This window comes from Bactrocera latifrons, unplaced genomic scaffold (assembly GCF_001853355.1).
Source record: "Bactrocera latifrons isolate USDA-ARS-PBARC rearing strain unplaced genomic scaffold, ASM185335v1 scaffold_66, whole genome shotgun sequence".
In the NCBI taxonomy this organism is placed as follows: Eukaryota; Metazoa; Arthropoda; class Insecta; order Diptera; family Tephritidae; genus Bactrocera; species Bactrocera latifrons.
In genome coordinates this window covers 1,393,404-1,404,031 of record NW_017537334.1, presented here as the reverse complement: position 1 = coordinate 1,404,031, position 10,628 = coordinate 1,393,404, and the positions used below count along the sequence as shown (strand labels likewise).

Here is a 10,628-nt window from a genome sequence, read left to right as displayed (position 1 = left end):
ATAATATACTTTTCGACTATTGTAAGTACTTTTAATATACCAAATTCACACACGACACCTTGAACAATTTGCTTTATATTATCATAATTATTTACCATTTCTTCTTTCTTTCGTTCGTCCATTCCAATAAAAGCTTCGGCATTGTCTAAATCTTCCTGTGTCATTAGTGGAAAAACAGGTCTTTGGATGTTCTTCTCTTCTTCCGCCTCTTCTTCTTGTTTCACCAAGCGTTTCATCATTTCCTGATGTCCTTTCATTAACTCATCTATTACCTCATTCTGCCGCTCCATAAAACCTTTCGAAATCCAATACATTATGAAAAACTAATGTAAACATGCRTTATAACATAAATATAAAATGTTAAAAACCCATTGAATCTTTTTTAAAAGAAATTTGTGAGAAAGAAGAAATCTGTGATAATTTCGTTCAATTTTTCACTTTATAAAAAATTTAACTTTCAAAATTGTAGGTAAGTTCATAATTTATCAGATAATTTTAAGAATTGTGGCTTATATAAATTGAAAACCTTTTTTTTCAAAACAAAATTATTTCTAACACACTTCAATGGATCTTTAGCTGTTGTCTAATAATAKAAATAATTTTATTTACCTTTTATTTGTTGTATGTCGGCACGCATTTCCTGCATCTCTTTTGATAAATCTTGCATTTGAGATGTTAAATCCATGTTTTCTGAAATCGGAGTTTTTATTGTGGAATCACTTAAAAAGATTAAACGGTATCTAGCAAGAAAAAGTTTAGCTAATATTTTTTTTTTTTTATCAAAATAAGCCCCGCTTAACTAATAAATCTTGTTACTGTTAAACTAAGAGGCGGTCAATATAAATCAAAACATGTTTTCCTTGTACCCACGACATCGTAAAAGTTTGTCCGTCAATGTAACGCGCATATATGAACCGGATAAGGACTTGTCAATATCGAAACATTCCTCAAAATTCTTTGGAGGATACTTCTACGGCTACCACATCACAACTGTTTTATTTGCTGCTTTCAATGGTATAGATTTCGGTACAGCAATTCAATAAAGAAATTTTGAGCTCTATAATTTCATRTCATGAATAATTTTTCCAAAATTATGAATTGCTGTTAATCACCAATTACGATAATCTCTGCATTTGTTTGGATTAATTTTGTTTGCACAACTCCCTCCGCAAAGCAAATTGTATCAAGTGTGGTAGTTATGTTGTAGGGACAATTGTTTTCTTGAGACACAGATGTGCATAATTCGGCTACACCGCCCCACATATATTTCTTTCCACTTAATTAAAACCATAACTATTACGAGCGCACAATTGTTGTCCAAATTGAACAAAAACCTCAATATTACCCGTAGTTTCGTACATATAAGCAAATTCAGGGCCGCGTATTTCGCGTGCCTCGACAAGTTTTATCTTTGATATTCAGTAACCAAAACAATATATGATTATATATGGCGAATTATTTCAATACAGTATTTCTCGTTTCAAACATGTATTTACAAATTCTCGCATTTCAATATGCAAATCTAAAAATTATAAAATCACATAAATTTTAGCTAACACTCGCCCGGCGAACTAATATTTGACAGCAACAAATTGAGGTGAAAAAGTGTCAATCAGTTAATGTTTCGGTGTTGCCACAAAACATATACGCAAAGCTAATAACATTTATGCCGTCTACAGACTATGCAATCTCGAATGCATGATATATAAGAAGTTAATTAGAAAGAATTCATTATCTTACTATTTTGTAAATACACAATAAAACTTCTTTGTTTCTTATCCAGTTGAAATATTAGAAATAAAAAAAAAAAGATTTTATTCAAGCAGCACTTTTTATTCATTATCAAATGGTATTAAAACTTCTTCGATTTTAATTGATGGCTGTTCAGAATATTTTCTACGTTGAGCCCAATTAAATTTGAAATGTTTATTTTTGGCGCACTTAAAACCATTCCTAAGGTCGTCCAGAAAGTACTTGTAATTCCATCCCTCTCTTGTTGTGGCTTCTGCAGGTTAGAAATGAAATAAAATAATTGTAGAATTAACGGAAAAAATATGTTTTTATTTTGTTACTTACGAAAGAGCACATCCAAGATTTTCGGATAATCTTGTATGCGTTTTTTGTTGTGTCTACCATCAACGTTGTAGTCCAGAATGACATCACAACCCAATATCTTATTCAAATTCTTTTTAAAACTTCCGGGCATTAATAGTGCTCTGGCAAGTGCAATCTATATTTTTGTGTGTATATAGAATTACTAAAGGTTCATTTATTTATTTCCTGCATTTAAAACTCACACATTCTCCTTTATTTTCGTCATTTATGCTTTCTTCAGCCTTTTCCAAATCGTCTTGTGAATTTATCGGAAATATGTTCAGAAATTGTTTCGCTTTCTGCGTACAAAAGTTTCTATCCTGCTTTTTCTCCTCATATTTTCTCAGAAGATGACATTGTTCTTTGATGAGCCTAATTATGGTTTGATTTTGCTTTGTCAACGATTCTACACGAAAAATACAGAATATGAGAATCGTAATAATAATGAAACAAATATTTTACCTTTGAGTTGTGTAACTTCATTCCGCAGTTCTGCTGTTTCATTGGTAAGTTGTTCCACTTTTTCATTTAAATCCATATTTTCTGAAATTTAACGTTACACTCGTTGTATATAAACCAAAAAATTTATATTGCAATATAATTGGTAAGGTATTCCTAAAGTTTTCTCTTGTATCACAATGCAACCATGTAATGTACTCACACACACTTAATTCAACATATCAATAAAAGGTGGTATGGTTTTCATGATGTGTTCTGCATATACATTTTGTTTGCAAACAGAAGGTTTATAAATAACTTCTTAGTCTTTGGAATGCTCAAAACATTCAATAAAATGCAACAGTACACAATTAGTTGCAACAATTAGACACTATATACATCAGTATATTGGAAAACTTGTTTATATATCACAAATTATAAATGCTGTAACCAAGGCGTCTATTTGCCTTCGACGCTGGCATAAGGTTTATTGCTGATTCTGCTCACCGCACCTGTTCTCGTTTATCACAAATTATTTACGAACTTAGTAGYACTGTTTATATTTCGTAATGTTTATATATAAATTAAAATTAATATCACTTTAGAACTGTTTATTGATCTGTGTAGTGTAAACAATGGTCTGAAATGTAAATTCTCTTGAGATTACTCTTTTGTTTGCTCGTGGTGTAATGTGGCAAGGTAAATTATTATATGGTGAATATTTTTCCACCTCGATATTAACTCTGCTGTTGCCACAAAGGAAATTTTTGTTCCACTATTTTTAAATTCATGTCATAAAAACTAAAAAATTATGATTTATTTTTTCGTAAAATACTTCCAAGATACTTTCCATAACTTTGTTAGTACACGAAAATTGTAATTTAAATTCCCCGGTTGGAAGATATTTAAAAAAAAYATGTATTTTGCTAAGTTGGTAAGACTGTCCTTAATAAATGTGTCAAACATGAGCACCAGAGATAATTATCCCTGATGAGCACGATCTGTTAGTTTAAATAGTTAATATTTTTTATTTTCCGGGTAYTCAAAATACCTACCAAAAATACTAGTCGAAATGAGCACAACATTAATCTGGTTTGAATTAAGCTATTGAAAGTTTAGAATACATTTAAATTTTTGTTGTTTTTGGGTAAATYACAACAGCATATAATAATTGAAGGATTCTTTATTAACAGCTGGTTTTTATATGTTTAGGTAATTATTTAATTTTTTTGATACAACAAAAAGAAGTTAAKTTATGTTTTGTCGGTAATTAGATACTATAGCGGGTTTAACAATTCAGAATCGACCTCGACATACAACGTCCAGTGTGCAATATGTCTCCGCATGACCCTAACCACCTCTTTGCATGCCCAGAGTACTGCACTCCCTTCGATCCGACCCCGTCGAAACAGTAAGTTTGCTGGGACTATACTCAGATGATTTCGAAGACAACCAACCCGAACATTACCACGCAATCGGATATTTTTTTCTCGAAATGGAGCGAAACTCTACATTGCGTTTTTGGAGGCTTTACTAACGATTTGAAGCCAGACCCAGAGAAAACTTTATTTTGCATTAGAATTCGGAATTTCTAATTCCAACTTTTCTTTGTCAAATTTAACTCTTAAAAATTAAGTGTGAACTCTCCTCAAATTGGAAAAGAGGGTTTGTTCGGAAAGTGATAGGACTGAGTCGATTTAAAAAAATTTATTGAACCAATTGAATCGTTTCAATTCTTCAACAACTTTTAAAATAGGATCCTTCTGCGTCGATGCAGCGCGTCACGGAAGTTATTCACCGGAATAGCCTTGAAAGCCGAGGTACATGCTGCTTGGATCCCCTCTGTCACCTCAAAATGCTTGCCTTTCATCGGATTTTTCAGGCAAGGAAACAAAAAGACCCATGACTCATCACCTGTGAGTACATTATTCAAAAATTGAGGTTTCCTTTCATGCATGTTAAAATTTTATTGGGACACTTCTACTCGCCGCAATTTCTGCTCGTCCGTGAGCACTTTTGGGACCATCTAGCGCACACCTTGCGCATGTTCAAGGGCTCTGAGTCTGAGTTCATAACGTTGCGCAAACGAGTCACCTTGTCGGTGTTTGTCTCAGGTCTCCCAACACGGTCTTCATCAACGACCTCTACCCGGCCCTCCAGAAAGGCCTGGTTCCCCACTTCTAGCTAAAGCAACATCTGGGTAAGCGTGCTTGATCATATCAAACTAATCTGTCGCAGATTTACCGAGTTTCACACCGAATGTAAACGCGTACCGCTGCTCTAACGCACGCTGCATTTTCGKCTTGCACCACACACAGAAACACKTCACGGAAAAATGTTTGCAGRTGCTCAGAGACAACTGACCAGCCGCTCGTTCGTTAGCTACTAAATTGCCGAAAGTTCCATCCATCTGGCTACCAAACCAGTAAAGGATATGTGGAAGTCACTAAAACCGGTGTGCGCTCGTATGTTCCTAAAGGCTAATAGATTCGAAGGAAAACAAGCATACTTTTCACTCACACGATCTCAAAAGGACTTCAGGACAGTTATGRGCTTAAATTAAAGGTCACAACATACCACCACCACATGCGAGCCGGATGGGCATAAGTAACGACGATATTTGCAGTAAGTCCAGGGAAGTAGGTATGAGGGAGTCACTGGAATACTTTTTACGCTTYTGTGCATCATTATTTATAATCTGTCTTAGATATCTAGAAGCTTCACAATTCAAACATTTGAAAATTAAGTAGCATATTTACATATATATTATATATTTTTTAAATTTTAAATTCCATTATCAGACTTTGATTGAATGTCTGAAATATAGAAAGTCTGAGCGTTGATAATATAATCAACTAACGGGTGAACCAAGTAAAGGTACTTTTTCAATAGCCTTTTTTTGTCGCAGACCGCGTGAGTAGTCTCAAGCTGACATGTTATTCTTGTTTAGTATTGTTTGACATTTCATTGTGGAAGATTTACGCCTGAAAAACTTACTGAGCGTACTATTTGCAACACCATAATCTAGGGATCTAGAATTGATTATTGGATAATATTTGATCGAATAGTCCGACTCCAGCACACAGTGAAGAAAATATAGCAACAGTAGCTGAGAGTGTACACGAAGGCCGCGGAAAGTTGATACAGCGCCGACTTGGCGGATTTTACGTTGAGATCTCAAATTGAAAGCGTAAAAAATATTGATTGTGCAAGAACTGAAGAAGCTCGACTTTCCTAAGTGACATCGCTTTGCTCAATCTGCTCTTAAAAAGTGCCAAGATTATCCGACGTTTACGAGCCAAATTTTGTTCAGCGATGAGGCCCATTCCTGGCTCAATGGGTGTATAAATAAGCAAAATTGCCGCATTTGGGATGAAGATCAACCTGAAGAGATTCAAGATGTACCATTTATAACTGACTATTTGATATTTCAACAAGACGGCGCCACTTCCCACTCATCGCTTCAATCATTGTATTTATTGGGAGAACACTTCAGTGAGAAAATTTCAYGTATTGGACCGGTCGATTGGCTTTCAAGAATGTGTGATATCACACCGTTAAATTGTTTTCTGTGGGGATACGTGAAGTCTAAAGTCTATGCGGATWATTCCGCTTCGAGATAATCTTCAAAATAATAAATGACAAAGAATATTCTCTCGAATGGCAGTAAACATTAACCATTAAATTAGCCGGTTATGYGTTTTTTTCTTTGGGAACCTCAAAATGGATCACCCTTTCTATGTATTTAATTCTAATTGCATTCGCCTATTTATMATCATCATATCGTCATTCCAAGAATTCACTCATCTTTGCACCCACACAYACTCCAACTTGCTTCTTTCTTGTAATAAAAAATATATTGAATTTTTACCCATCAAATCGGAGATGATGCCATCGAGGTGACAACCCGCCATCCCTATATTATATAATATGTATACGAATAGCTTGCGATGCTTATGTAAGTCATCTGCGAGCATATCACACCACCTCCCACTACTCCACAAGCTAGTTACGTAACAAGCTGTAAGAAACCCAGCACCAACAATGAGTGATATATGTAGATCAATGACCCCCTGCACCCCAGATAGCCAATAGACAAACGAAGAAAATGTGAAATAGTCAAAAGGACACTAAAGCGCTTAGTCCCACGAGCTGCCAGCGTATTGCTCATACATCATTAAAATTAGATGAATCAATGACATTTAATCGTGACTGCCTTCGATTTACAATTAACACTCACCTCTGATGGCCGAATGCGACGGTGCGCTCGTATGTGCGTGTTTGTAGGTATGTATGTATGTATCCTGTGGGCAAAATTAGGTGAGTAGGTTTTTCGACTCTTCTTGCAACGGCTTAATGCGTTAATCGCTTGTACTTGCTATTGCTGTTGTTGTTGCGCTTCGCCTTGACTTAGCGTGCTTATGCTGAAAACGTAAACGTAATGATTCGATTTTTTCACTTAACAGAACTTTTTTGCTTATCTTTTTCTCTATTTTTTTAATTTTTTTTCTATTATTTTATTTATTTTTAAATATTTTTTTGTGTTTTATTTTTTTTATTTTTGTAAGTACCGCTTTGTTCTCGTTTATAGACCGCTTTTTAGGGGTTGCGCTTATCACTCACTCGCTCTGCGGCGTGCACTCGCTCTAAGCACGTTATACTCGTACTATGAGTAGTACGAATCGTAGAAACATACATATATATATATATATATATACATCTATGTATATGTATATGTATATATATTTGTAGGGCTGTATTGCTGATACAGAATTTTTCGTCGTTCTTTCGATTTTTCGACAGTCGAATATTTTTCGCTTCAGGATAATCAAAATTATGCGTTTATGTGTATGTATTGACACACACATACATACATATATTTCACTAAAATTTGCTGGCAATACACACTTGACTTACTTTCGTACTTATATATATTTTTCTATTGATTATTTAACGGTTTTCAAATAATTTTTGAATTTTTACTAAACTCTACAATATTTTTTTTTCTTTTTTTTTTTGAAATTTTTCTTTTTTTTTTTGAAATTTTTCTTCTATTTCTGAACCAAAACTTGAACCAAATTGTGTTTTAAAATATTTGAGATCTCAAATCGGTCCGCGTTCTTTCGAAAATGAACTGTCTACAACGGTGATGAAATTTTCACTGAGTGCAAAGGGTTTTACGATTAGTCGTCGGAGCCAAGTAAAAATTTGCTCGTATTTGTAGTAAAATAGCGTTACATGCAAAAGAGCTTGCAGCGTTTACGAAGAGAGTGCACTGCGCTCCGCGCTCTCACAAACGCCCGCTACCACCCACATTTTGACAGGTTAGTGTCTGTCGAAAAATCCGATTACTTGTGCCTTTCTAACGGTTAATTGGTGCGTGACTTGGTTATGCTATTTAGAAATGTGTTGATCAGGACGCTTGTTATGTTCAAAACATGCAATCACTTTTCTGTCCAACTCGTAAAAACTCGTAGTTCCTTCGAAACTTTATCTTCTTTTACCACAGCCACCAACCTCTGCTGCCAGTTGTCCGCCGCAGCTACTTCCAACACCTCTCTAAGGTACTAGGTATGTGTTCCAAATACTCCTTATCTGCGCACACCCTCAACGCATGTCCTTTCACCACCCACTTTACGCTCGTTTGCTCATATCGATTCAATGCTGTTTTCGCGCTCTCACCTTCTCTCCCCCAACTGTTTTCATATTCTATTGTTGTAAGTAATTTTCTCACTGCATGTCAAGTTATTTCAAAGTTCCTGAATTCCCCACAGCAGAGAGCACATATTACGCGTGTCAACATAAAGTAGTAGTGAGAGCTGTGTGAAGCTATGCGGCACTCGCTACAGCATGCTTAAGACACGAACCCCTTTCACGTGTTTGGTTTTTTGAGCGCTCTATCTATCTACGCAAAAGGGTGGTTGGGTGGTGGGATGGTTTTGGCGCATGTAGGTGGGGGTGCTGCTGATATATTTTTCCAAATTTACGCTGCTCAGTTATGCCCGGAAGCGTGTGTCACGTAAGCATCGAATGGAGTTCGAAGTTTTTGTTTTGTATGTGTGTGCGTGTATGTCGGTTAACCCTAGTGGTATGCTCTTTTGTTTAACGATTTTATCTGTTATTGGTGTTCGATCAAATTGGGGCGGAAAACGAATTCCTCTACTGTTTATACTCGCTTTCACATACACAAATATTATATTTCGAAAAATACCCTGTTGGAAAAAATAACTATGCGAAGAAACGGGGATGCAAAATTTTGAGAATATTAACATATTAAAACACATAAGGAACAGCTATGTCCGGGTGCAACCGAATATTGTATACTTTCGCCATTTACAAATAAAGAAACCTCACAAAAGTTAAAAAGAATTTCCGAAATAGGTAATTAGGTATCGGTAAATATTTGGGGTCTGAACATTACCATGGTTTTCGCTTTCCATGCTTTTGTCCCATAAAACAAGCGGAAAGTAAGTATTCAAATCGAACCATCCTTTGTGACACGAAGGTAATCATATTATATATAAATTTAGCGACAGATTTTAGTGGAGTTAATCTAGTTAATAGGGACTCTACAAATGTTTTGTAATGAGAGCTTTAGGGACAGGATGGTAAAAATAATATGAAAGCCAAGTAGCGGTACATTTAGAGTTCCTTTATTTCATTAAAGAATATATTATATTTATCTTAGGTCCGCTATCTACTAGAAATACATATTGTTATGTTCTTGAGGTTGTTAAAGAGACATAAAATTTTATCCTGGAGAAGGTAGGACAGTGCCTTAACGAAATCGAGATCAAAATGGAATGAGGTGCGTGGCCGCACCCACTTTCAGGTGAAAACGCATATCTCGAGATTCATTTGATTAATTGGATGACCAAATTCAGTGCATAACATTCTACGGATATTTCTGTTACAGGGTGAAAATGGACGAAATCGAACTTATTGCCATTTTAAATTTCATTTGAAACTTTCACGAATAAATAWGAATGATAAACTTTGCACGAATAGTGCATTTGACTTGAGCATCCTTTTGTCTAAAAATTGCATAAATCGAACCAAAACTGTTCAKGTTTTTAATTTACACTTCACGTGTTTTTCGAATAGGTACATTTTTATACCCTGAACAGGRACTCTTAAGTTTGTCACGAAATTTGTAACACCCAGAAGGAAGCGTCGTAGACCTTATAAAGTATATACATATATAAATGATCAGTATGTTGAGTTGAGTCGATTTAGCTGTATAAGTCTGCCTGTAAATATACGTTTTTATGATATTGTTGGGAAATTTAGCAAACGTCATTTTCTCTTCAAGAAGCAGCTCATTTGTCGGGTCTGGCGATAGGAGACCATTATAACACATAGCTGCCAAACAAACTGAACGATCGGAATTAAGTTCTTGTATGGAAAACTTTCACATTTGATATCTCTCTCTCTCTCTCTCTCTATCTCTGTGGTAAGCTCTCAACTTCTGTTTTAGACTACCAGACTKTAGTATTTTTCAAGCAGAAGTGGCAGGCAGCAAGGAAACAGCCGATGTACTSCTTGGAAGAGTAGCTTCTTATGTGCATCCACTTGGAAACAGACCTGCTATACAGGCCTTGAGCTCGCTGAGAGTGAACTCAAAGCTAGTAAAGAAGTGCATGACTTCAACATATGGGGTTACGAAAGTCGTCTGGCGAGTGGAGAGAGTGGAACGTTAAAGGTTCATTGAATTACTAGCCATTAGAAAGGATCACATCGCCGCAATGACGATGTTCTAACTTAAYACCTAGAAATTGCCTAGAATTGATAAAAGCCGCCTTGAAAAAAACCTGTGCCAAGCTCTAGTGCGACGGTCTTTTTGATCCTTACCCAAAAATGTGGATTGAGTTTCGAAAAGTAGTTAATGGTTGAGTTACACTTACAGTATCTAACAAGTAGATCGTATTATATATATATATATGTATACGTGTATATTTTATACAGCTTCTAACAATGGATGCAAAATATAAATATTTTCGGTTCCTAGGGATTCAACAGTTTTGGTTGGATTTGAGAAACTTCTGGAATTATTTGTTAAAAAATATATCCCGGTATATTAATTACTTCTTGATATG

At 35.4% G+C, this 10,628-nt stretch overlaps 3 protein-coding genes across 9 annotated transcripts in view; all 3 read right to left on the bottom strand.

Moving 5' to 3' along the window:
- Window positions 1-1,575, bottom strand: part of LOC108975524 — a 2,502-nt gene extending 927 nt beyond the window's left edge. Inside the window, exons 1-4 of one of the 5 annotated variants that reach the window (XM_018944059.1) lie at window positions 1,113-1,339; window positions 871-1,057; window positions 610-690; window positions 96-295 (exon numbers count right to left, since the gene is read on the bottom strand). In XM_018944059.1, the coding sequence (XP_018799604.1) occupies window positions 96-295; window positions 610-690; window positions 871-907 (318 nt within the window). In that variant the 5' untranslated portion in view covers window positions 908-1,057; window positions 1,113-1,339. The other 4 variants (XM_018944061.1, XM_018944063.1, XM_018944060.1 and 1 more) reach the window with 4 other exon arrangements.
- The window catches only part of LOC108975523 (synapsin-like), a 127,057-nt gene extending 119,574 nt beyond the window's left edge, over window positions 1-7,483 (bottom strand). The window contains exons 1-2 of the mRNA XM_018944058.1: window positions 7,450-7,483; window positions 6,773-6,956 (exon numbers count right to left, since the gene is read on the bottom strand). The gene's annotated coding sequence lies outside the window, so the exon portion shown is untranslated. The remainder of the gene's footprint in view (window positions 1-6,772; window positions 6,957-7,449) is intronic.
- Window positions 1,813-3,216, bottom strand: LOC108975526. 3 transcript variants are annotated; one of them, XM_018944065.1, is made up of 5 exons: window positions 2,756-3,216; window positions 2,557-2,637; window positions 2,298-2,500; window positions 2,077-2,230; window positions 1,813-2,005 (listed from the first exon to the last, which is right to left on the bottom strand). In XM_018944065.1, the coding sequence occupies exons 2-5, from the start codon at window positions 2,630-2,632 to the stop codon at window positions 1,833-1,835; spliced, it is 606 nt and encodes a 201-aa protein (XP_018799610.1). In that variant the 5' UTR covers window positions 2,633-2,637; window positions 2,756-3,216; the 3' UTR covers window positions 1,813-1,832. The 3 variants fall into 3 exon arrangements, with proteins under 3 accessions (XP_018799610.1, XP_018799612.1, XP_018799611.1); XM_018944067.1 differs by having other exon boundaries at window positions 3,040-3,216; XM_018944066.1 differs by having other exon boundaries at window positions 3,045-3,216.
- Window positions 7,484-10,628: the final 3,145 nt, after the last annotated feature.

What these genes read in the sequence shown, in the direction of transcription:
- LOC108975526 (XM_018944065.1), bottom strand. Translation starts at nt 2,632, where the DNA reads ATGGATTTAAATGAAAAAGTGGAACAACTTACCAATGAAACAGCAGAA. An exon ending in TGAAGTTACACAACTCAAAG is followed by an intron (nt 2,501 to 2,556) that starts GTAAAATATTTG and finishes TTTTTCGTGTAG; the next exon opens with AATCGTTGACAAAGCAAAAT. An exon ending in ACGAAAATAAAGGAGAATGT is followed by an intron (nt 2,231 to 2,297) that starts GTGAGTTTTAAA and finishes ACAAAAATATAG; the next exon opens with ATTGCACTTGCCAGAGCACT.